General features: G+C 35.9%; 1 protein-coding gene across 1 annotated transcript in view; it reads right to left on the reverse strand.

The window, feature by feature from the left end:
* LOC129799520 (gamma-aminobutyric acid type B receptor subunit 2) overlaps nucleotides 1–27,835 on the reverse strand; it is a 145,046-nt gene that overhangs the window by 25,986 nt on the left and 91,225 nt on the right. The window contains exons 2-3 of the mRNA XM_055843472.1: nucleotides 22,433–23,089; nucleotides 14,162–14,917 (exon numbers count right to left, since the gene is read on the reverse strand). Of these exons, the coding sequence (XP_055699447.1) occupies nucleotides 14,162–14,917; nucleotides 22,433–23,089 (1,413 nt within the window). The remainder of the gene's footprint in view (nucleotides 1–14,161; nucleotides 14,918–22,432; nucleotides 23,090–27,835) is intronic.

The following is a 27,835-nucleotide window of genomic DNA, read 5'->3' on the forward strand; positions in this document are numbered from 1 at the left end:
TTGAGGCCATCGGGAACTGGGCTAAACCTCTAGTCTGAAACCGCTTTAAAAGAACGATCATCTGTGTTCCTCGGACTAGTGCATTGTCTCCCATATTATTGGCCAAACAGAAAATTAATTTTTAGAAATAATTCGCAACTTTTTACCAAATAACTACAGCAAGGATGCATTCCATTAGTTCAACTACCCGAGAAACATCTGATAAAGCACCTTCCGGTCCGTATAACACAGTGCATTTTTACTATTACACCTATCTTTATTCATTTCTCGACGACTCATTAGCTAACAGCAAATATTTGGTTTTTGGATTTCAGATGAACTTATTTCAAGAAATCTTGTCCATCGAAAAGTAATTTTTTTCAAAATGGTCTACGAATTCCGAAAATCAGATCCCTACAGCAGAATTTTTAAAGGAAAATTTCAGAAAATATACTTTAAATGTTGTGCTTTTATATGCCTAAGGGCTTGAATTAAATAAACTTTCTATTATGTTGTAAAAATATTAGAGAAAAATATGCTTTTTTTAGTCAGTTTGACCTACGTAACCCCTTAATGGGTTACATGGATCATGCAGCCTAATAACAGCATGTTTTCTTTCATTTTTGTCAACGTATAATAAAAGTATTTAATTAAAGCCCTTTGGTAATGTGTTACCTGGATTAAATAATACAAAGAAATGTGATTAGACCTATCCGGAAGGCTCCGGAGGACTGCCTCAAATACCTGAATAAAATGATACAAAGATGAGTTATTCGACCTGTCCGGAAGGTTAGAGTACTGCCTCAAATACCTGGAATAGTTAAATATTGAGTACTATCTGGATCGAAAGGCGATTTTTTACTTCACTACTTTTTATTGAACAAATCAAATTCAGAGTCTAAATAAATTTCACGGAACAAAAACTTTTTTCTTCTCTCATTCAATCGCGGTAAAAAAACTCTAGTCTGTCAAAATTCGCCATACGTGTTTTCGTGGTGAATGGTTGTTGCGGCGAAATTGATGTAGAAAACATCGCAAGTGAATTTAAAATTCTACCGGTCACTCCGCGATGTTCCATATTCCCCGGGATGAAGCGGCTGCTTCAGAACTTCTTGTTCTGTTTCCTCTGGCATCGGAAGTGGAGCGATTCGTGTGACTGCTCGTTTGCACGTAGCATTCTTCGTGCGAACTGTCACCACTCTTATCTTCTGGTCTTCCCCGGGATGAACATCCGTAATTCTTCCCAGAATCCAAGCAAGTGGCGGCATGTTTTCCTCAATGAGAAGAACTAAATCTCCTGGCTGAACATTGGGTTGAGCCGTCTTCCATTTGCGTCTTTTCTGCATGTTGAGAAGAACTTCGCGACTCCAACGTCGCCAAAAGTGCTGCACGAGTTGGTCGTTGATCCTCCACTGATTGAGTCGGTTGGGAGGAATGTTCGTGACGTCATGAGATGGTAGTGAGTTCATTGGTCCTCCAATGATGAAGTGCCCAGGGGTAAGGACGTCCATGTCTGAAGGATCTGATGATTGTGATGTAAGCGGTCTCGAGTTTAGGCACATTTCTACCTCTGCAAGTACTGTGAGAAAGTTTTCCTGGGTAAGCTTGACATTTCCGGTGACACGATAAAAATGTCTCTTGAACATCTTCACTGCGCTTTCCCACAAACCCCCAAAGTGTGGACTTCGTGGAGGGATGAAATGAAATGTTGTACTGTCCTGAGCTGAATACTTGATGATTTTCTCCTTAAGAGATTTCTCGGTGAGGAATCGATGGATTTCGGTGAGTTGTCCAGAAGCACCCACGAAATTTGTCGCGTTATCACAGAATATGTCTGATGGTTTTCCTCGTCTAGCAGTGAATCTCTTCAGCGCTGCGATGAATGCTTCTGCAGACAGTTCTGTGACCAACTCCAGGTGAATGGCCTTGCTCACGAAACAGATAAAGACAGCCACGTACATCTTCACAGCAATTCCACGACGAATCGGTAACTTGATGTGAAAAGGGCCGCAAAAATCAACACCAACTTTCGAGAAAGGGCGTGAAAACTGCACTCTATCTGCCGGAAGATTTCCCATGATTTGATGTACTGATCTCGGATTGCATCTGAAGCATTGAACGCATTTGTGAGCAACTTTCTTGGCGATGTCGAGTCCACGGAGAGGCCAGTATTGCTGTCGCATGGTAGATAAAATCATTTGTGGACCACCGTGGCAAGTTTCCAAGTGAACCCTTTCCGCAATCAAATGTGTGAAATGATGTTTGTCCGGGAGTAGCACCTGATGCTTCTGAGAAACTGGCAAGTTCGACTTTTGAATCCTACCTCCGACTCTGATGAGTCCTGATTCATCGATGAAAGGATTCAAGTCAAGAATTCGCGACTGCCTAGGCAATGGCTTCTTGGAACTCAAGGCTTGAATTTCTTGGCGAAAAGCTTGGGCTTGAATGTGAAAAATGATGTGAGTGTTTGTCGCACGTAGCTCGGAAGCGGTGAGTGGACCAGATTGGCCACTTGTGTGTGTAATCTTCGCTCTCGCGTTGAAAATGAATCTTCTCCAGTACGACAAAAGTCTGATCATTTTGGAATGGGATGAAAAATCTTCAATTACCTTCCAGAAGCTAGTTTCAAAACTCACTGTGCAAGTGATTGGAGTGTTCTCTAGTTCTTCAGAATCGGAGATGTCATCTGTGAGTGAGTTATCAAGGGCGGAAATATCTGGACCGTACCACCAGAGTGTATGCCTTGCCAGTTCACTTGGAGATATTCCTCTTGAAGCTACATCTGCGGGGTTCAATTCTGATGGAACATGATTCCAAAGATGGCGTGGAATTTCACTTTGAATTTCTGAGACCCGGTTGGCAACGAAGGTTTTCCACTTCTGGGGTTCCTTGGCAAGCCAGTAAAGCACGATTTTTGAGTCTGAGTATGCCTTCACAGACATAATTTTGACTGTGAGTGCTCCCTTGATTGATTGTAGAAGTTTAACTGCCAGTACCGCTGCACACAATTCAAGACGTGGCAATGTAACTTGCTTGAGTGGTGCCACTCTTGTCTTGGAGCACAGAAGTCTGCAACTTGTCTCCTGATTCTTGTTGACAGTCATGATGTAGGCACAAGCCGCATAGGCTTTCTCGGACGCATCACAAAAAAGTAGAATGTGATACTCTGTTGGCTCCTGGTGGGAAGTGACGTGTCGCGGAACGTGAATATGTGTGACATCCATGATGCTTTGCCTGTAGATAAGCCATCTTTGCACGATTTCTTCTTCTCCAGACAAATCAGTGTCCCAATCGACTTTCAACTGCCACAATGACTGCATGAGAATCTTAGCGGTTATAACTACTGGTGCCAGAAATCCCAATGGATCAAAGACTCTGGAAATTTCTGACAAAATGACACGTTTTGTGATGATCTCACTGCATGGTGAAGTTGTGAAAATGAAAACGTCTTGTGAAGGGCTCCACCTGACTCCGAGTGCTTTGATGCTGTCATCTGCTCCTGGTAAATCCGCTGATTGGACTTCACACTCTTCCTCAGGTACTCCATCTAGTGCTGCAGAGTCACTAGACATCCACTTGGTAAGATGAAAGCCTCCCTTCTCCATTAGCTCACTCATCTGATGACGAAGTTCCTTGGCAGACTCCAATGTTGCCTGACCAGAAAGAAAATCATCAACATAAAAATCGGTAACTGCTGCCTTTTGAGCTAATGGATACTGATTCCCCTCGTCAACTGCAAGCTGCTGAATTGTTCTGGTACTCAAGTATGTCGCGCTGGCTGTCCCATACGTAACAGTTGACAATAGAAATGTTTGGATTGGCTTGTAAGGGTCATTCCTCCACAAGATGCGTTGAAGATTTTGATCTTCCTCCTGAACCAACACCTGTCGGAACATCTTACGTATATCGGCTTTGATCACAACATTGTACTGTCTGAAGCGAATCAAGATGTTGAAAATATCCTCTTGAGTCCTTGGGCCCACCATGAGAACATCATTGAGGGCTACTCCTGTAGTGGTTTTGGCGGATGCATCAAAAACCACTCTGACGGGCGTAGACGAGGATGATTCTTTCACAACCGGGTGGTGAGGAAGATATACTGCTGGTTTGGTGGATGAGTAGTCCGGGGGCATCAATCTCATGTGTCCGAGCTGTTCATACTCTGTCATGAACTTGATGTACTTCTCGCGCAACTCTGGGTTTTTGCGAAGTTTTCGCTCTATACAGAGGAACCTCTTCCTGGCAATGTCATGTGAATCACCCAAGAGATGCAAATTGTCCCTGGTAGGGAGAAAGACGACATATCTACCACGTTCATCTCGATGTGTGTTCTGTTTGTAGTAAGCTTCGCAATTACTTTCTTCCTTGGATAGGATGGGCTTGGTTGCTTCCAGCTCCTCTATTTTCCAGAACTTTTCCAGCTGGTGCTGAAGTGAATTGGATTGCTCACAGGTGTCGACTACACAAAAGCAATTGGCATCCCCACTGGTCTGTGTTGAGGTGAAGCTTCCGGCCACCACATACCCAAAAACAGTTTCAAGTAGCATTGGTGAGCCTTCAATCTTCCCCGGGAGGATCACCTTGGCAAATATATCAACTCCCAAAAGCATGTCGATTGAACTTGGGTATGCAAACTGCGGGTCTGCAAAATTGATTCCTTGAGGAAGTGTCCAATTTGCTGAAACCTTTGCTGTGGGCTGATTATTGACGATCTTGTCCAATATGAGAAATTCACATTTGGCGGTGAATGAAAAATCTCTGGACGCAATTGTCGCCTGCGTGGCATGAGGAATGTCTGTACACGTATTGCCAATGCCAGCAATAGTGAAATTTGGCTTCACGTATGTTCGCAGGTGAATCTTTTCAGCAAATCGTTTTGTAATGAAATTGACTTGACTACAAGAGTCAAGCAAAGCTCTACATCTCTGCCTCCTTCCATCGCTGTCAATGATGAAGAGACTGATTGTGGGAAGGAGAGAATGCTGGGCCACTGCTGGGTGACTGACAAGTGTAGCTGGAGCTGACAATTGAGACGGTTTCTGTGTTTGCGTCGATTGTGGAACTGCTGAGGTCCCTGATGTGGCCTGAGGTGAAGCTGCTGTGTCTTCAATTGATTGCGAGCGCACTTGTGGTGAAACTGAAGTGTTTCCTGAAGAAGTGCCTGCCGTAATTGCTTCATGCAGAAGCGTATTGTGACGCAAGCCACAGCGTCTACAATTGGATGACTCACAAGACTCAATGGGATGAGAATGTCTGAGGCAATTGATACAAATCTTGTGTGCCCTGACCAATTCCAACTGATTAGATGGAGATGAGTTCAGGAACTTGTAGCACTGAATGATCCTGTGGGATCCTCGAGAGCAAATGACACACTTTTTGTCAGTAGTGACAGCGCAACTGACCCGTTGAGTGGGTTTAGCCTCAGATTTTCCGTCAGCCTTAGCTGGCTTGAAATCCTTGGATTTCTTGACTGCAGAAGCGTCGCCAGAGCAGACCATTCCCAGAGAATCACAGCGTTTCTTAAGGAATTTCATGAATTGTTGCCATGTGGGAACCTCTGAAGCTGTGATCTCCCTGGACCAAAGTGTCTTTGTCTCACTATCCAGTTTGTTAAGAATGATGTAAATGAGCCAAATGTCGCGTTCAGTGCAACCGATGGTGTCCAGGGCCTGTATAACCTTGTTGGATGTGATGTAAAGGCTGCGTAGAACTTTCGGGTTTGCATCAGCAATATTTGGCTGCTCAAAGAATGTGCGCAGATATTCTGTGGTGATATTCTGCTTCTTCTCGTATTCATCCTGAATGAGCTCCCATGCCACATGGTAATTTTCGCCTGTCATTGCGAGATGATGTACTACAGACTCTGCTTCTCCGCACAGGTAACCTTTCAGATATTGGAATTTTTCGGCGTCTGAGAGAGAGCTTTTGTTGTGAACAGCGCTGGTGAACATTTCCCTGAATGATATCCATTCGGTATAGTTTCCAGAAAACTTAGGAACCGAGAGCTGGGGCAATTTGGTGCTGCCTGACGCTGAGCCATTCATGGATTCCATAAGCTTGCTGTTGAGCTTGAGTTGTTCTTCCCACATGCGTGTGAGACTCTGCATTGACTCTGAATTGATGTTGTCGTGACTGGTTGTAGATTGGGCATCATCTTGTGCTTCAATTTCGCTCAAAAGCTTCTTGAGTTTTATCTGCAGTGCCAAAATTCTATCACTGAACTGTGACTCTTCCTCTTGTTCTGCGGAAAAACCTTCATCACTGAGTGCTGGCGCGCTGTATACTTGCTGCTGAACACTGTCGAACTTCTCACTGAGGGTTTGAAGCTCTTTCTCATAGACAAGGAGTTCTTGAGAAGAATGATCAAACTTCTGGCTAATGAGACCCTCAAGCTTGGTCAATTTCCCCTTGTAAGCACCCCTTTGGCGGTGTAGAGTAGCAATTGTGGCCATGCTTCGAGCTTTAGCAAAATGAGGTTATGTTCAATTGTCTGAATTATTCCACAGGAGTTGCTTCAAAGTTGGCGGACGAAGGACCATTAAAATGGTAATGTGTTACCTGGATTAAATAATACAAAGAAATGTGATTAGACCTATCCGGAAGGCTCCGGAGGACTGCCTCAAATACCTGAATAAAATGATACAAAGATGAGTTATTCGACCTGTCCGGAAGGTTAGAGTACTGCCTCAAATACCTGGAATAGTTAAATATTGAGTACTATCTGGATCGAAAGGACCATTAAAATGGTAATGTGTTACCTGGATTAAATAATACAAAGAAATGTGATTAGACCTATCCGGAAGGCTCCGGAGGACTGCCTCAAATACCTGAATAAAATGATACAAAGATGAGTTATTCGACCTGTCCGGAAGGTTAGAGTACTGCCTCAAATACCTGGAATAGTTAAATATTGAGTACTATCTGGATCGAAAGGCGATTTTTTACTTCACTACTTTTTATTGAACAAATCAAATTCAGAGTCTAAATAAATTTCACGGAACAAAAACTTTTTTCTTCTCTCATTCAATCGCGGTAAAAAAACTCTAGTCTGTCAAAATTCGCCATACGTGTTTTCGTGGTGAATGGTTGTTGCGGCGAAATTGATGTAGAAAACATCGCAAGTGAATTTAAAATTCTACCGGTCACTCCGCGATGTTCCACCCTTAAGTATGTATAAATACAACAATTGAACTGCATTTTTTTTTAAATTTTTATTTAACCGATTTAACCTTTACTCCTTGGAACTTGGCACCTAATTTTTGGAAACGTCTTTTTGAGAAAAACTTTTCGGAAGTCACGATAACTCAGAGTGGATTAATCTAACGTCAAAAAAAAAACATTTCTTATTAGACTATGAGTTAAACTAACTTGAACCATGGATTTTTTGTTGCTTTGATAACAATTTATTTGGCAAGACGAAACAAAAATACGCCGAAAATAATATTTATGTATTAAATTTTCCCAAAAACTCAATTTAATCTTTCTTTCAAAAGTCCTCAAGTTCAAGAACGGGTTTAACTCATCTGCTAACAGGAAAAAAACGGTTTTTAAGGTCAAATGACTCTACTCTATGTAATCGTTACTAACGAAAAGTATGTTTTTTCAATAAACGTTTCCGACAATCAGATCCTAACGGTCGAATTTTTATTTTTTTTTTTTTGTAAAAAAATAGTTTACATGTTATAATTTTATATGCCTATAGAGGAGCTTGAATTAAATAATTTTTTTATTATGTTGAAAAAAAAAAGTTAGAAAAAATGCTATTTTCAGTCTTTTTGACCTGCATATAGACCCTCAACAGATCAAAGTTCAAAGTCAATATACGACCTCAGCTTTAATTACATATTCTTAAATCTCACGTCTGACTGCTCCTTTATGGCTTTAAATAAACTTTCGGAGTCCTTGGTGATTTTTTTAAACATATCCCCCGAGGAAATTAGAGGTCCATCACTTCGAGTTTTTAAGATGTCTTAAGGCCTCTACACATTGGGAGTAATTTTCAAAAAAAAAAATCCTTTTTAGAAGGAAATTTTCTGCACTTCTCTAGGTGGAAACGTCAAAATTCTGTCAAAAATACAATTTTTAACGAAAACAGTTCCCAATGTGTATAGGCCATTAAGAAGAAGATTATTAAAAATAATCGGTAGAATCATTTTAAGAAACTTGCTTTCTTCTTATATGGTGAACCGTTACTGCCAAAATATACGACTTTTCTAAAACATATTCTAACCTAACACTATATTTTTACTTTCTCTGTGGATTTTTAGGCGTTCGTTATAAATCCTTAAATATCCTTTAAATATGTGAAAAAGATTACATGACAACTTCCTTCTTTTCGAAAAATATATTACTGAATAAATTTGTTACCGAAATTACGTTAGAAAAAAATGCAAAAATAGTTACGAAATATTTGCCTATTTTTACACTTTTCTTAATTCTTGAATGTATAGTACAGTACGGATAAGAGCCTTGTCCTGCCCCCCCCACCCCCAATTTGGCTTTTAATAGTTTTTGAGTTTTTATAAGCTCATTTTTGTATTAACCCTCTACAAATGAGCAGTAAAACATCAAATTTGAGAAGTAACTAAATTTACAACTTTAAAAGCAATAGAATTTTCATGAAAGTTTCGATCTTTATGAATTGAAAAATTAGGCCCATTTTTGGAAGGATTTGGATTTTTTACTGGTCAAACAAAATTTTTTGCTGTATAAATATATTTTTTTTACTTTTCATTTGTTTTTGAATTTTTTTGACGCTTCTAGGGGGGCGCAGCTGCCCCCCCCTGCCCCTAGCTGGGTACGCCCATGTTCCAATTACACAAGAAAATGTTATAGGTATTTAGTATTGGACGAATTGTCTGTAAACCCATTGAACTAAATTTTCTTTCGTATTCTTGGTAAGATTTATCGCAAAATTGAATAGTGATAACATAATAATACCAGGGAAGTATTCATATAAAGATCTTAGCATTTCCGATAAAAAAATTGTTAATTAAATCCGGTTTCCAAATATTTAGAGAAAGGCCATTTAAATTAAAAGGATATGAATTTACCAACATTCTTTAGCTAAAATTCTTATAAAGATTTTAATAAATCAAAAACTAATTTGGGCTCGAAGCACTTTTTGTTAATAAAAGAAAAACTCTTTCACTGTGAGATATTTTCATCTTAAGATATTTATGAGATAAATTGAGTTGTCGGTCTTATGAGTGAAATTAAATAAAGTACCACTTCACAAGAGGATCCTATAACCCAACAACTTTTTACTTAGCAAAAAAAATCCTTTCCATTTTCGAGGATTCTTCATAGCATAAGATTCACGTTTTCAGAAGTTATTCTGAGAATTAATTATTTTAAGATGAGCTTTTTCGGCACTGACGGAAATTTTATCCAAAATTTAACAGAGGAATTTAGGCTGAGAACCATTTTCATCGCTCTATGAAATTTTCCAACGGAAATTTCTCACTTTGATTCCTGTCGAAAAGGGTTGTGGATTTGGGGGTGAGGGGTAAAATTTATTGTTCTTGTGAAAAGATAAAGCGGCAACATTTCCTTATCATTCTCTTGGGTATATCCTTATGGAGAATCATCAAGTTGTGAGAAGGATCAGTGACACCCAGAGAACTCCCTTTTCTTCATCTTCTTATGCCATATACAAACATGATGATTCCCTCTCACCCTTAGTCTTTTTGTCGATAAATGTGTATATGATAACAATTTGAAGAAACAAATATAAAAGTACTTGTGGCACTTGTAATTTAAATCCCTCAATCGCTCCATTAAACTCTCGACAAAGTTATTATTTTAAATTAATCTCTTCAAATTTCGAAACATTTTCCACCCCAGGTACAATGTCAAAAGCAACAATGAGGAAAATTCCACGATGCACACAATTGGAGCTGTATATAGAGTATACTTTTCTTGAAAGAGAAAATTTCTTCTTTTCTTATTCTAAAGTTCAAGTTTTGGCAGATATTGCAAACAAAGAAATAATGAGGGAAGATCTGTTTATGTCTTATACATATAAAAGCACATGTGTGTTAAGTGACTTGTACTTTTTTTTATTTCTTTTCTTCTTCTGTGGAAAAGCACTTTCTCTCTGGAGAAATTCAAAACTTTTGGCATTAAAGTCAAAAATAAATCTCAGGCCCAATCGCATTTGGAAAATACAGAGAAAAGCCTAAAATTCCATCTGAAGGAACGAGAAGAAAGAAAAACCTTTTTTACCTTATAAAAAGCGACTGTTATTGGAAAGGAAAAATTCAAATAAGCTCTTCAACGCTAATTTGCCATGCGAATCAGAGAGAAAGTCAGGGTGAAATTGAATTGATTTGTGTGTATTTTTCAAATGGAACGAAACATTTGTGGCTCATGAGGGTGATTGGCAATCAAACGAGCCAGGTAAATAAGGAGAAAAAACATAGAATGGAAAGCTAAGAATAATTTTTTTTTTACCAAAAACATCATGTCATATACTGTATCCAAAATGCTTACATAAATCATTGAGAATTGTATGTGAGCATTTCCTAATGATTACAAAACACTTTGGGCCTCTCAACGAAGCCGGGATGGGCGATTTATTGACACAATTTATTCCGCAGCACCTTTTCATATTTTTTTCTCTTACGCCAAATTTAGGAGGAAAATATGCACAATATGTTGAGCACAGATGGCTAACGCGAAAATTTAAGTTCAATAAATCAAAGAAATTTTAGGCTTTTGTGTTCACTTAATATTGCAACCAAGCTATTACTAACAAGTTTATGCAAATTAAGATAAAAGATTCATTCTGATTAGAAACGATGAAAATAGAATTAATTAAATAGCTGGGAAGTGAGAAGATTTAATGATGAATGTTAATTTAAAGTTAAAAAATTAAACTAAAATTTTTAAACTAATGCATACGATGCTACACTGAGAGAAATCCGAAAAAGCTAAAATAATATTCCGGAAATGTTAATTTTACCCTACAGTATTGATCCGAAATCGGTGTAAATATTACCCTTTTTAGGTGTAAAATTAACATTAAAAAATGTTGATATATTTTTACACCTAAAAGTTCGGAGGAAAAAATGTTAATCGCACCCTCTTTTTTTCTCAGTGTACGTCAGACTTTCTAAACCATGACCATTTTTAGTATATTTAATATTTCTTAAAAAAAAACATACTTTAAGAATATTAAAAAGCTAAAAATATCACTTAGTTTTAATTTGTTTCAAGTCCTTAAATTTTCTGGAATACAAAATTATCGAGACTCGGAAAATATCCGAACTCAGAATAGGGTAACGTATGGTATTGCGGGACATTTTTTACCACTTTCAAGTTTCAAATAGCTTAAGGACTTCTCAAATAATTTTTTTCTTTATTGATACAAATATTTATGTTCCTTATGCTATCCAGAATCTTATTCTTATCGAAAATGTTGAAAAACGCATCATTTTTTTTTTACAAAATAGCAAAAAATGTAAAGAAGTAAGAGTGGTATATTTCGGTACAGTTGGGTATTTCGGGACAGACGAAAATCGCTATTATGCAAATAAATTGGTCTTGGGATAGGGTAAGATGTGGTATTTTAGGACAAAGTGCTTTTCGGGACATAATATGTGTATTTTGGGACACATCAAAAATCCTATAAATATTTGTTTTCTAATTATTTTTAAGTTCTATATGAAATATTAAGCTCTTTACGTATCAGATAAACATAAAAATTTTGAAATTTTATTTAATTTAATGCATGAAATACGCGTGAATTGTGAGTGTCACATTTGACTTTTTACAAAACCTTCAGTGTGGTCAATTTTGCAGATGTCAACACTAACAGTGTTTAATTTTTCTCGATTTAACTCACTTTAAAAGTGAAATTAAAACAAAATTTTTATGAAAGGGTGAAGTTTAAAACTTCTACTTAAAGATAAATAATCAGGCTCGGCGAAAATTTATTTGCATAATAGCGATTTTCGTCTGCCCCGAAATACCCAACTATACCGAAATATACCACTCTTACTTCTTTACATTTTTGGCTATTTTGTAAAAAAAAAATGATGCATTTTTCAACATTTTTCAGTAAGAATCTTATTCTTCTGAATAGAATAAGGAATACAAATACTTGTATCAATAAAGGAAAAAATAATTTGAGTAGTAGTTAAGCTGTTTGAAACTTGAAAGTGGTAAAAAGTGCCCCGAAATACCACACGTTACCCTATAAGCCGAAAGCTTTGAGAAAAATGAAAATATTTTAGGCTGACCCCTTCTTTTCCGGACCGCAACCGATTCCGATTGCCAGAAAAACTTGCTTGCATTATCTTTAAAAGAAATTTACCAATATTTGATTGTTGAAGTCAAAACACGGTGAAGACCTTCAAGAAATCTCCTCTATTTCCTCCTCTTACATCGTTTCGGAGATGGGTTGTCTCCTTCCTCAGGTCTACAATTTGCTTGTAAACCCATCTCCGAAACGTTGTAAGAGGAGGAAATAGAGGAGATTTCTTGAAGGTCTTTACCGTGTTTTGACTTCATTATTAATTGATAGATCGAAAAATCCATTTATTTGATTGTTCTTAAACTAGTAATATTTTAGTCATACTACTCACTTTCTTCTAGTCATAATATGGTGTCACTTGGGTATTTTTCGGCGGCATTAACGCTATAAAAAGTTATTCTATAAATTCAAGATCAAAATTCAAAATAACAAATTTAATAAGAAATTCAAATTTAATTGCAATAATTGTTAAACTTGGTGAAAAGAAAGTTATTAAATTTTCTCAAGGAGTAGTATTTATTCCATGATATAATCAGCCGTCTTTATTCTCATTTGTGATACTATTCACGAAATCATGCTGATGATTTTTTGTGGGCATGTTTCAACGCTACCATGAGAACATCAATTACCTCAAAATACCCTTGATCTTTTTGGTTTAGTAAAATAGCCAATAGGTTCAGCTAGCTGAACTATAGAGTAAGTCTTTTAAACATTTATAATGAAATAAACTAAAATTGGCAATTTTCTATAATAAAGCATTATCAATATATAATTACATATTTATTTCCATAAAATATTTCAATTCAACCTTATTTCCTAATTGGATAAAGCTTTCAAATTCTAACCAATCTGAGAACGCGATTGGGCTTAAATATTTTATGGAATTAAATATTTAATTATAAGAGGGATAATGCTTTATCCCTTTCGAATTTTACGGCTTTTAAAGATTATCAAATGCAAATGCTCGAAGAATATATAAAGTTTTAAATGTTTGTCAAGTTCCTGGATGGACTATTCTAATAGAGTCTAAGAGATATCACTATTATTTCTCAAATAATTTTCACTAATTTTGCTCTATTTCAATAAAAAACATCTTTAAAGATCTCCAAATATAATTTTAAATTGCACAAAATTGTTTTAAGCAAGGGGTAACTCATTTGGTGGAACTCGAGCCAATCTGGTCAGGGAACCCACGGGAAACCAGGGAACTAAAGGAGAATCTGAAGAACCTGCGGTAAACCCACGGGGAACCCGAGAAACTCACGGGGAATCTGGGGAACCGGGGGAACCCACGTGTAACTCGGGGAATTCACGAGGAAGTCATGGAACCTGTGCGTTTTTCAGGAACTCTGCGGGAACCCAAGGATCCAATACATTTTCTGGGTTCTCTCGGACAATTCGGGGAACCCATACAACATACATTCTTCAGGGACTCTCCGGGAACCGATGCATTTTTAAGATAACTCACTCGGAACCCTTATATTTTTTTTTTAGGAACCTCGGGAAACTAATCTATTTTTTTTTCAGGGAGCCCAGGAAATTGATCTTTTTTTTTCAGGGAACCTGGGATACTCATCTATTTTGTCAGGGAACCCGGGAAACCCATATATCTTTGTAGGGAACTCAGGGAATGTATTTTTTCGGTTAACCGGGAACTCGAACAGCACTAATTACTTATGAATTACCCCTTGGTTTAAAAAATTTTAAACAATTTTTAAAAGAAAGAGAAAGTGCACCTGATCAATCTTTTTTAATTTCAAACCCAACTATTATTCACCCAAATTTTTATTCCCTGAAAAAAAAATCCCCCCAACAAAAAGATCGAAACGTCGGCAAAATAAAATAATGATAAGAACAAAGTAAAGTAGATCGACATCTATAGGGGCACCCTTGATTAAAATACGTTCAACAGGTTTAACTTACCTTTTTATTGAGCTTGAGATCAGTAAAGATGGAATGAACACGCCACGTTTTGGAGAACATGGCGCCAAAGGCCAGACTGAAGCCTGCCATGAGGAGCCAGGCCCTGGCTGTGCAGATGTAAGGGAAGGCTGCGATGCTGCTGAGGCCACTATCAAGGCCGAGGAAGATCACACTAAGATACGTGAGCATGCAGCCGATGATGATGAGATTGTTCAGATGGGGACTGGACATTTTGATGTAGCGTTGATTGCGATATTTGATGTTCACCACCAGGAAGCCGATAGCCATAAAGATACCCACTACTGAGCAACTAGCCAGGACCACGTAGATAGTAAGATTGACTTGACTGTGTTCAATTAAGAGCACTGTGCGATCTTTGGGCGGTGATCGACCAACCCATCGTAGTGCTTCACCCAGGGACAGATCCAGGTGACCATGCATGGAATTGTACTCGCCAATCTTAACTTCAGCACCAGCCTGGAACTGCTTGAGCAGAATCGATGCTTTGCGCTCGTTGTTGTAGAAGCGTACTGGGCCAGTAACACCTTCGAAGCTGGTGTTCTTGAGTGCCTCAATGAAGATATTCTCCCACTCCTTTATCCGATACTGGAACTTATTTATAAGTTGATCCTTCCTCTGGGACACATACTGAATAGCCAAGGCAACTGCCCAGATGCCATCGTACGTGTATCCATGGAAGCGTGAATATTCGCCACCCCGTCTCTTGTCGTATTCCAAGAGGTACTCGTCGGATGTCTGAGTTAGTATCCCCAAGAAAAAAAAGAGAAGGCGTGCATTAGAGCAAATACTCATCTACATGCCGCTTTTCCATCCTATTTTAAACTTTTCCTCTCAATACTTTTTAAAATTCCGAATGAGTTTTCAAGTAAAAAATCAAGACAACGTTACAACACTAATAAGAATATAATTGCTAATTAGGATAATGGGTAAAAGTTTTTTGTATGTTCATTTTCTTCGCATTGGCAAAACCATGGAGGAATTTTGCTAGAAAGTTCTCTGCTAAGCATGAAACGCACGAAAAAGGAGTATTCTCAATACTCTGGTTTTGATTTCAGATTGTTATACATTTCATGCTTTATCAAGTTCAAAATAGAAGATGTGCTATTTAAATCAGAACAAAACTGTATACGATAAAGTCAATAGAATGATTAAAAAAGAATAAAAGAGACAATCTTAAATTGTAACAGTGATTCATGAAGCAGGGACGAAAATCATTTTGATTTTTCAAGAGAAAATTCATTGACATATCTTAAAAAACCTATGACGGAGTCTAAAACCTTAACTAAAAAGTAGAGATTTTGGAAAATAAGTTTGCCAGAAATGAAATACTCTGAAAATATTTTTAAAAATGTGTTCAAAACTTAAACATATTTTATATATAAAGGCGCTCGAATTCCTTAACCCATTCAGTCAATGTACTAGAAATACTTGAGATAGAATATTCATATTTTTACTTATATTCCTACTGATTAATAGATGATTTTTTTGAAAAGAAATAAATTTTATCTCTTATGGGAGCGCAGGAAGCCGCAATCAAATATGCGTCTTAACGGTCGCTGAATTTAAATTCTGTAGGGGAGACCGCGATAGAATTAGCCAGCAAATGATATTTTTGTTTGCCTATAAATTATGAAAAATATGTTTCAATTAAACTGATAAATATTTAAACGAATAGGCAAGGAGTTAATTACTCTGAAAGGATAGCAGTTTGTTTAATATTCTTCCTAAGGAAAACTCTAACACCTCACTATCTAATGCTATATGTGGATAATTCTGCCCCGGTCTCCCCTACATTGATTCATTACAAAATCTATTGATTTAGGAAGAGTAACTATCCAAGAACACATATTGGCAATCAGAAAAGAGTATGAAGACCAATTTTAATAAATTCGACAGGATCTCGAATTTTCCGTCCGCCATTTTGAGCAAAAATTTTGCATGACTTTCCGCGAGACGAGAAAAGAACAACAAAATGTATTTCCATCTCTGTCGGGCTATTTTTTCCACGTAATTGAAGTACTAAAGTTACTAAAAATCCATTCCCGACAGCAATTTGAGTAACAATTGCTCAGGAATAAATCATCTAAAATAACGTAATTTGCGTATGACGTGTAATATCATGGTAAGGAATGGGTTAAAAGTTTTGACGTTCCGACAAGGTGAACGATACCTACTTAGGGGAAAGTGACCATGCTTGATACGATCCAAGCTTGATAATAACTATTTTTTTCCTACGTTAATCAATAATTATGACTCACAGCAATATATTTTAATAGCTGGTCCTAAGCCTCACATTTCCTAAAAAAATTAGGATCCCAGCTCTTTTTCTCTAGTTTCAGGAAGCAAAAATTAAAAATGGGTCCAAAACTGTAATTGCGATACATGATATTTCATAAGTATTTCTTAATTAATGTCGCTGTTCAGGAAAACTACTATCATAGGCACCTAGAGGGTTCATCAGTATTAATATTTATGTAAAAATATTTTTACTTGCGGACACTGTTTTTGTGGGTGGTGACAAATTCATAAATTCTACCTGTGTCCATCCTATTGTTGTGACCCAGAAAACACATTAAACCACAGGTCCTTCTCCTTGTCCTAGTGAACACATTTAACCTCAGGGCGCAAGTCTTGATGGAAACACACTCAGGACGCAAGCCTTCATGGAAACACACTACACTTTGGAGATTGAACACTTTATTCAGCTGAACTCCATCACTCCCTTTACAAAACTGAACCATCTTTCTAATCCAATTCCCCTTTTTATAATCTTTGCCTTATTTCTAGAATGATCTTATTACTCATGCGACATTTCTTCCTATTTCACCATTTCTTCGAATTCCTCAAGAGATCGCATGAATTCTCCCTCCACATTTGGAATACGCTTGACCCATTAGGCGTCCAGCTAAAAGTTTTTAGGCAATTCAACCAAACAACAATAAACATGTCATTTTTTTATTAGCCTCCAAATGCGCAAAGAGCATTATCCGGCATGATCAGGAAATGAGATCATAGCCTCCGAGGAAATAAGAAAAAAATCATATTTAGAGCATTATTGTGAAAAGAAAGAAGAATATAGATTGAATGAAATGTAACCCTGAAGGGGTTACAACATTATGAAATGTAACCCTGAAGGGGTTACAACACTATATTTTAAGAAGGGTCCATGAATGATAATTTAATTGTGGCAACTCTATCATTAGATGTGATTCTTTCATAATTACACCTATTGTAATCCTCCAATTTTATCGACAATTGACATAGCCTTCAACCCTGTTGCCTGAATTTTAAGGTTGCAGAGTGACATTTTCATGGACGCAAAGTGAAAAAATGGTTTTCGCTAGCGCCTTAATGTCATAAAAACATGGCTTAGAAAAATTAGATAAAAGTAATTTTAAAACTAATAACCAGTCGTACAAACGATTTAAGCAGATAGATTAGAGTTCCGTCTAAATATTGATGTGCATTTTTTTGTATCCGGTGAATTTTTTGCAGTGAAAATGGACCTCCGAATTGTCGAATCAATTATTATACAGGAAGGCCCCGGACCCAACTTGTATAAAAATCGCCACTGAATTTCCATTTTTTTCTTGAAGAAAATCTAAGATTTTTCAGGAACTATTTGAGGTGGGATTATGAACCTAATAAGTGAGACACTTTTTTGTCATAGTGGAAGAATCGCTTCGGTCTGTGTGATACTCAGAAAATAATCACAAACCTTGGAAATCATTTTACAGTATCAAGCATGGTCACTTTCCCCTACACGGTTTTAGTCTAGCTAAAGGTTTCAACCGGTCCCCGAATGTTTCGAAAGTTTAAGGAACAAGCAATTTTAGTGGTTTTCCAGAATTTCATTAATTGAAACTTGAAATTTTGTCTGGTTGGAAATTAGACAAGTCAAGCCTTATGGCTAAGACGACGATGGACACATTAAACAAACAGTACATTTTTTTTAATCCTTCGTTTTTAAAGTACTCATTGACGAATAATTTATTTATAAGACCATCTTACTAATTGATTTAAATTAAATGTCTGTGTTTAATAAGGAATAAAAGAAAATATTAGGTATGCGAAAGTCATGATTTCGATTCGGTATTTTGATACTAAAAAGAGAATCGTATAAAAATCAAATTCAAGATTCTAAAAATAAAGTTTGAAAGATTTTATAAATCTTTAAACTTTTGATTTTAGAATTATCTTTCATTCAGATTAAATTTGCATAAAACTTTGGTAAGAATTCAAAGTTTTTCGGTTTGTTATAGTTAAAAAAAAATTTTTCTGAAATTCTAAAGAGATTTTAACTTTTCATCCTCATAACATTCATTTTCTTCTCTAATACGGGGTGTATAATGAGCACAAATAAATGAAAAAAAACCGACTCGTAGACAAATCTTAATCTTGTAATAAATAATTAGGTACACCATAAGAAATTGCCCAAAACCAAGTCAATCTTAAAAACAATCCCAAATAAGGTGATATCCTTCCCTAAAATCATTCAGTAAAAAAAAGAAACAAACCCAGAATGGAAAATCCCTCGAGTTCCGGAAATTATCAAAAGTTTTTTAAAGCACTCGTGTGACCTTTTTTTTCCTTAATCCCCCAAAAGGATATTCCCATATAGAAAAAAAGTTCCAGTATTCCATTTCCTTTTGCCTTTTTCTCCCTTGAAAATCTCGAGGAACTTCAAGTTGGGTCACCACGCGGAAATTGGAGTTGGATTGAATGATATACGTTATAATGCAAATGTAATTGGGAAAATTGAAAATGGCCAATGTGAAGTCATTTGTGGTTGATAGGCATAATATGGCCATATCGGTGAATTGGCAAGGCCAGGAGAGACCTAGAACAGTAGAAGAAATGTTTCCGTGGAAAATTGACATGCGCCTCTTAAAAATTTTAATGTACTTCCGGGGAAATGGAAAATGAGAAGAAGGGTGAGTTTTTTTGTGGAAAAATAAAAGAAAAGTTGTCGAGTGTGGGTTGCACATAAAAAGTTGATATTCAATGGAAATTGTGACAAGCAGAAAAGACATCGTGAGCCAATAAAAACAGCATTATTGCCAAATCAAGGGAGGAATGGGTTTTCTTGAAGGTGGACGAAGGGCAAGTCATTACAAAAATCTATAAAATATTGCCATAGATAATGTCATATAATCACCAGATATAGCGCAACCATAACCATAATAGAATAACCAACGTGATATATTCCGAGTAAAAGTATATATCGCTATATTCTTAGTACTGTTATGGTTCGTAACCTAGTGGAATGGGCAGAGTTATTATGTAGCTCTGCCCTTTGACATATTTTCTCGACTGAAGTATATAATATAGTGTAAATTTTGTAGGGCGAAGTTGGACATCTTTGAATTGAGGTAGCTTTAAAATTGGGGTTTTTCTCCTATTTTTATTTGAAACTCGACCTTATCCTAATAAATTTAATTCGACAAAGCAATTCTGAAGCTAAACAACAATTCTATTTTAAAATTAGAAGAAAAAAGCCCAATTTCAAAGCTGTCCCAATTCAAAGGTGCTCCACTTCCCCATATTAATCGGTTGAAATAATTTTAAATCAGTTAAACTATTTAAAAATTTTATTTTAAAATATTATTATATGAATTAAATGAAAAGAAAGTAGTATAATTGCAGTAAATTACTGATGTCATGATTATATAAAAAGGTAATTCGTATTGAATGAATGCTTTAGATGGTTCAGAAAGTACAAAAGGACAGTTTCATTCAGACTCATAAAGTTTTCTATAACCAATAACTAAATATTTTAATTAATACCAACTTCAAATATTTATTGAAAAGCCTAAAAAGATTTTACCTGCAATTTTAATCGATTAACTTAAAAATTTTCAAAATATATTTACTAACAACACATTTAAGGGCTTACATGTATCAGGCAGACTAAGAAAACAGTATGCTTTCTTTAGGTTTTTTTTGACAAAATCAAAAAAAATAATTCAAGTTTTCAAGCATGGAAGGTACAATATTTAAACAATTTAGGGTAAGTGTATCAAATTCCGGCCAGCTTGTAATTTCGGCCACATTTTTTGTTCCTCGAATTTCATTGAATTTTTAGTTTTTGCATACTCTAGAAACAATACAATGAAAAAAATAACAAAAAATGTCGCTTCGACGAACAAGATGATCTAAAAAAGACATTAGAAGAATTCCAGAAGGGCAAGGAACTGTGAAAATGAAGGTGGCCGCAATAGGCCACAAATGTAATGTCCACATTTTTATGCATTTTAGAATGTATTAAGAGTGAATTTAGAGAAAATAAAGACGATAGACTGCCTACAAGGTTCCAAGGAATACTCCTTATAAAAAAGTAACAAATAAATTCAATTTGTATTAAAAATATTACATTTCAAACATAGGACTTTGGCGCTTGCATGCAACTATGCCGAAATTTGGTACACTTACCCTATATTTTCTGAAAAATAATGTAAAATTGCAAAACTTCTGCCGTTGGGACTTAATATTCGGAAACCCTTTGACAAAAAAAAACATTCTTTTCGGTAAACAAAATTACTCAGAGTTAATTCACCTGGAGGCAAAAAATCAAATATTTCATGCTAGCATATGAGTTATAAAATTCGTTCTTGAAGGTTGGATTTTAAAAAAAAAACTGAAATTTGGATTCTTGGAGACCTTGATACAAAAAATACAATTTTCGGCACATTTTACGTCACGTTTTGTCTTGTAAAATATGTTGTAATCAAACAACAAAAAAACCACTGTTCTGGTTCAAGTTTAACTCATCAAATAAAAGGAAATTTTTAGTTATCCGACGTCAGATGAATATACTCTGAGAAATCTTGCCCATCGAACTTTTTTTTTCTAAAACTGTCTTCAAATATCAGATCCCTTTAAATTAAATTTTTAAAATTTTGAAATGAAAATTTCAGGAAATCTAGTTAAAATGTTGTACTTTTCTATGCTTAAAAGCGTGAACTAAACAATTTTTTGTAATGTAGAAAAAAAACTATTTTTATTCTTCGTGACCCACTTAAACTCCAAAGAAAAAAATCGTTTGTTGTTTTATGAGCGCCTTATTGAAATTGTAAATTTAATTGTAAAAATAATGTTTCAGATTTTTTTACTGCACAATATTCTATATTTTTGGTAATAATTATGAGAATTCATAATTCCAAATTGTCTTAAAAAGACTTATACTAGAAATAAAGGAGAGTTTTGAAGTGTGATAACGATCCCTGAGTGTTCAAAAGTAGTTTAGAACTGCGAAGGACCCTGCACTATTGTATTTATGTTTTAAAAATGAAAGAAAGATTTAAAACACAAGATATCCCAACGCAAAGTTTTATTTATTATAAACTAAGAAATTTTTGTGTGAAATTGTACCGTTTTGGGGTACCTTTACGCATATTGTCATTCAGGTGAAATTGTCTTCTTCATAATAGACCACTTTAAAGAATATGTGCTCCTACTTTTGTTAAACTAAATCCTAACTGTTCCCAGTAGCGGGATTCTGTAACAATATGACAATGTCATATGACAAATTCTGTTTTTTTTTGTGTGATAAATTGTGTAAAAATATTCGATAATGTGACTCATATCAATGATTGAGAAGTTCATAGAGCTTCTTATAATAATTATTGGATAGGGGAATAGTTGAATAGGGGAATATCGCTACCTTCGGACGATTTATGTTTCAAACAATTTATTTTTTTCAATGTATTATAAATGAATTTGGCCCTTTATAATAATGTATTTTAATAGCTAGTTCAATGCCTCGAATTTTTAGAAAAAATGTATGGGTAAAATTTATAAGGAAACTACAGAAAAAAATTGAATTGTCCGATGCTTGAGTCGTCCGAAGGTAGCGCGCTCTCCCCTATCCAATGGTTATCACAAGAAGCTCTATGAACTTCTCAATCATTGATATGAGTCACATTTTTGAATATTTTTACAGAATTTATCACATTAAAAAAAAACAGAATTTGTCATATGACATTGTCATATTGTTACACAATCCCGCTACTGGGAACAGTGGCGTGATTGGTGGGAAACACAGTGGGAATAGTGTGAAGCTATGCATCACAATGGCTTGATGCATAGCTTTTCAGGGAATCACATTGTCATATTGTTACAGAATTCTTCTACTGGAAACCTAATTTGTCATTCATGGGGAAACTTCCAAATTCGCTCCTAAAAACTTTCGATTTACCCTTATGCTTTCCTTGAAAAAAAAATGCGAAAAATATGTAAGCTTATACTTACAATTCCTGATATTGTAATGTCGCCAGATGTAGAGAGAGGTAGAAGATCAGTCATAATGGTGGATTCGAGGGCTGTGTGGAGGTCCTCTACGTTGCAGTCTGCCGAGGAGTTCCACCACTCCACGGTATAGGTGCCCATGATGAGCCATTGGTAGGAACGTCCATACATCTCCAGCCTGTGCGCTTCGCAAAACACCCGTCGTGCCCACGTTTCATTGAAGTTGCCCAGGATGATTCGTACATCCTTCTCCTTCAACTTCCGCAGACTTTCACTCACATCCTGCACGAAGCTCTGTGTCTCAACCACTTCCATCCCCATGGCATCCAAATCGGCTACCATGTGATTGTGAGGCAGGGAGTACCGTGGCTCATTCTGATAGATAGTACCGACTCGGGTCCAATTGAAGCGTCGCAGAAGTGCCAAACGGGGTGCATTGAAGGCATTCTCCGAGGGTACCACCCGAAAGAAATTGGGGAAAGCGTCCTTCGTGAACATGGGATGGGTGTCAGCGTAGGAGAGTTGAGTGAGATGCCAATGCTTACTGGCCTTGGCGATGGGGTCAGTAACATGGGTGCAAGCAGCACCAAAGAGCATCAGCTTATTGGGACCCGAGTGCATCATGTCGAAAAAGGATTTCACCCCTACGGCGGCGTTACACTGCAAAGATAACAAAGATAAAACCAAAGTATAGTCCATACGATCCTTTATAACACCGGCCTTTGCCGATAGATACATATTTCCTCATGCGACAGTGACCACTTTTAGTCCCTATCTCTACTTTGGGAATTTATCGGAGTATTGATTGCAGTCCCTTGAGTTAATTGCTGCATTATAAATCAGTCTATTTTCTGCATTATTCATTATTTAACGGTCAGAGAAGATAGAAGCTATTCATCATGCTTCCCACGTCACTAGTGTGTATTTTTGGCTGGATTGCACCAGAGAAATCCAATAATAATATTGCTCAGTCTCTTGCAAAATAACTCGAAGAGCATTTGGAATAAATTTTACCCTTCTGTGCACAATTTGTTAATTTGTCAACTAGTACATTGCATATAGAATTATTAAGAATACCTATAAATTTGCATCAAAAATTCAAAAGGTAGTTCTTAGAACTTAATTAAAATTTAATTGATTAGTGTGAGTTTGTAGAACCGTGAAATATACGGATGCTTCATATTGAAATTATCTTAGTAAGTCGTGTCAATATTCCATCAGTTTGCAAATCATCATACCGAAAGATTAGAACGGAAACATAATGAAGCATATATCTATGTGAAAATCAATGTTAATATATAACACCGCAAAGTTTCAAAACTATTCCAACTGCCATATTGGTGCACAAAATGACACGCAAAGCACATGAACTTGACTTATCCGATGCTTTTCTGATTCACTGCAAATATGACGAAACGGAAGTGAAAACATAAGCAGATGATAAATAAAATAAGGCAAGTATACCATCGATGGTAACTTAAAGCATATTAATATATAATAAATTATTAGAATAAAATATTATAAGAGTATGTAAGATATTAAAATAACGGCATGCGATCTATTGCACAAGTGTTAACCCGGTCAACGAGTGGTCAAACCCACCAAAAATAACTATCTAAATCATGTATTACAGAGAGTACTAAATAAAAGACGGACGAGATAAGCGGTCTTCAGACTAGAGCTTTAGCCCAGTTCCCAAAGGTCTCAAAATCTTAAATAGTGTAGAGCGTATGGCCCATTCGACAGTTGTTGATCCAGTCGACGGCCAAACCCACCAATCCTAATCCTTCATTCCTATGACACACCCAACACATCATCCCTAGGCGGGTGCTGGAGGTTGTTATATGGTGCTCTTGTTGCTTATGGCAATTAACACTAGTACTTCAGTGAGGGAGCATCAGTCGCCGTGGATAGTTCACTCCGAGGAAGTTGAAAGATGGGTGGCACCTTCAGTTCCCCATTTTCCCTTAATAAGTTATAGTATTAGTTCAGTGAGCCCCATTAGGGCTTACAATAGCGAGCATTTTTTTTTGCTTTTTAAGAACCTAATCGGTCTTTCATCTTTAATAATCCAATCCTAAGTTAAATTTTGCCAAAAAAAATCGTGATTGGTAAGGAATTAGAGCAGTTAAGCCATTTGGCTAAGCTTTAGGTCTGAGGCCAGAAAAAGAGAGTTAGTTATAGACTAGACGTAGACAAGTAAGGACGTGAACGCCTGCAGATGAGAGGGAGGATCTGGTTTAAATAGGTGAACGCATGATAGCTCACAGATCCTAATAATTCCTTTTGGTACGCAGGTAATAATCTGCCGGAAATAAAGTTAAGACAGTACAGATAAGGCAGGGATAGGGTAGTTTCAGTCGCCATAGAAATACCATAAATAAATTTGCGTTTATAGGAATGGTTTTCTGGGTATGGTTGTTTAATTGGATTTGGGGACTATAATGTTCCTTGAAATTCGAAAGTTGTGAAATAAATTAAATATAGAGTTAAAAAAAAGAAATAAAGCAGGAGGAAGGAGAATTTCCGACATTTGCGTCATGCGCTTGATAACGGTCACCAATGCTAAGACGGCGGTGGACGCAATACAAAGAAAGCAATCATCATTTCTGTAAATTGTTGTTCTTTAAAAGCTTTTATCGATTAATAAACAGCTGTCTATTTATCTATGTAAACTAAATTTTACATTTTTTTAAAGGTGAATTCAAACCTGTTTCAACTTTCAAAACCGATTTACCAAAACCATCTTGAGAAAAGGACGATTAATTGATTTTCCCATATTTGGTTAACCATGGTTGGAATCTCTAGTATGCATGACTTTAGAGATGGAAAATTGTCTTAGGTTAATCAGTTAAAATCATAAAAATTAAAATAAATGTGTAAAGTATTTTAAACTCTTAGTAAAAGGTATATTCCCTAAAATTGAGATAACTTTTAAATAAATAATAACCAAGTGTTGAAGTTTAATGATTTGCATATTATTAAAAAAAAAGCTCTCAATTAATCAGTATTGAATTAACGCAAAATGAAAAATCATCGCCGAAAATTAGAATGTAAGGAGAATTGAAAAAAAAAGTTCAGTTTTTTAACAAGCCCTAACTAAATAGGGGAAACTGGGGCACCACCAAACACGGGGTACCACCAAACACTGCGATTTTTTAATCAGATATTCGACTTCAAAAGATAAGACCTATAGGAATTTATGCGCACTATGGGATGCTTGTAAACTGAAGGACTGGTCGAGATAGTCCAGGTAGTTTAGAAATAAAAATTAGTGTTTGGTGGTACCCCAGTTTCCACCATGTCATAGATGTCTTCTGACAAATTTTCATAATCAATACGGAAGCAGGATAGCGTTACTGTGTTATCACACTTGCACATTAAAATTTTAATATGATTCACATTAATTGTCGCTGGTGAGAGTCCAAATGTGTAATTTATGTGTTTGAATCATTTTATATTCAAAATTTGCTCTATTTGTTGATAAAAAGGTAGACTTGGCCCTCAAAATTTGATATAAATTGATTTATAGCATTAATGCGAAAAATTAATGCGATTTTCTCTTTAATTTTTTAATGTGAAAAATATTTATGCTTTAGGTAAATTTAAACTTATTTTTGCAGGTCAAGTCCACTTCATTATCAATAAATAGAAAAACCCCAAATATTAAGTGACTCAAAGACACAAATAACATATTTGGACGCTCACAAGTGACAATTAATGTGAATCACATTAAAATTTTAATGTGCAAGTGTGATAACGCCGTTAAACCCAGTGAGCATCGAATAGTCATTTCAAGAAGCTTTATGAAGCTCTCAAAAACTGATATGAATATTTTTTTCAATTAGTTTTTCAGAATTTATTACTTACAGATTTCTAAATTTTCCATATGACATTGTCATACTGTTACAGAATCCCCCTAGAGGACATTTAATTAAAACACCAAGGAAAGTTCATCTCAAATACGTTGTTAAGTTTAAATACCATTTAGATTGAAGATTAGCGGCGGGGAACTCAAAAATTGAGTAACATCACATTTCTTTTGTTTGGTACTCCTAATGGGGAATTCTGTAAGAGTATGACAATGTCATATGACAATTTCTTGTGATAAAAATCGGGAGTAGGACAACATTAAAGTTTAAAGAGCATCGAATGGCAATTTCTAGGATATAAGCAGAATTTATGATTAGTTCTTCCGGATTTACGATATAACAAATTAAAAATTTGTCATATGATAGGGTGGAGTAACCACTTATCGCCATGTTTCAGAAAAAGAGGAATTAATTTTATTATAACTTTTGAACTCTTATCACAAGATAACTCAAATTTGACACAAAACTACTTAGATGTATTGGCTCTAGATTCGTGAAAACAATAGTCCTGGAATTTAACGCTGGAGTACTTAAATAACTGATTTTTATGAACAATGCAAGAATTACCACTTCGTCGCCACTTTTCACTACTTTTTGCCAATTCTGTAACCACTTCTCGCCACCTACTTGAAAAGGTCCAAACTCGATTATTTTCGGCAATGTTATAAAAAGAATACATTCAGCATTTATTTTTCCTTATGATCACCTCATAATTACTCACTTAAAACGATTTTTTATCCACTTTTCTTTGAGTAATAAAATTATAGGTCTATTGTAGAAAGTAAACATTGCTAATTTGACAACTAAGAATCTACGAAGTGAAGTTAGCGTCGCCTATTGAAAAGAGATGGCGACAGGTGGTAGAATCAATTCCAGAAGATAACCACTTTTCGCCATGCCTCATTTTTATATAAAAATGATATAAAAAAATATTAATTAACTAAATAAAAATTTGATGTATTCCACAAGTGTACTTAAATATTCAATAGACAAATTATTTATCCAAAAAGCTATTTTTTGCTTGATGAAAATTTGATGGCACTTACTATATTTGGTAAGAAATATTGGATTCAATGCAATTGTTTAAAATATTACTCTAAAAAATGCTTAAAATCGTAAATCCAAAAAGAATAATTAATATTTTTCGACTCTATATGTATCAGCAATAAAAATACAAAGATCTTTGTGGCTCATTTATTTCACAAATCGCGAAAAATAGCGATTTCAATACAAGCGGCGAGAAGTGGGACACTGGCGAGAAGTGGTGGTTCCACCCTATTGTCACACTGATACAGAATTTCCTACTGAGGAATAGTCGTTGAATAATTGCGCAATTCCAATTAAAAATGAACATGTTTTTTTTAGCTCTTTACTGTTTTCAAGTCCTTCTGTATAATCGACTTTTCTTTGTATTGGTTCTTGTCACAACTGTTTGGTGGTTTTAGAATATGACAAGATCTAGTGAAAACAGTTGAGACAGAAATCAAGACAAAGAAAACATGATAATGCAAAGGCATTCGAGAAAAGTAAAGTG

The sequence above is a fragment of the Phlebotomus papatasi genome, chromosome 1 (genome assembly GCF_024763615.1).
Source record: "Phlebotomus papatasi isolate M1 chromosome 1, Ppap_2.1, whole genome shotgun sequence".
Taxonomy (NCBI): Eukaryota; Metazoa; Arthropoda; class Insecta; order Diptera; family Psychodidae; genus Phlebotomus; species Phlebotomus papatasi.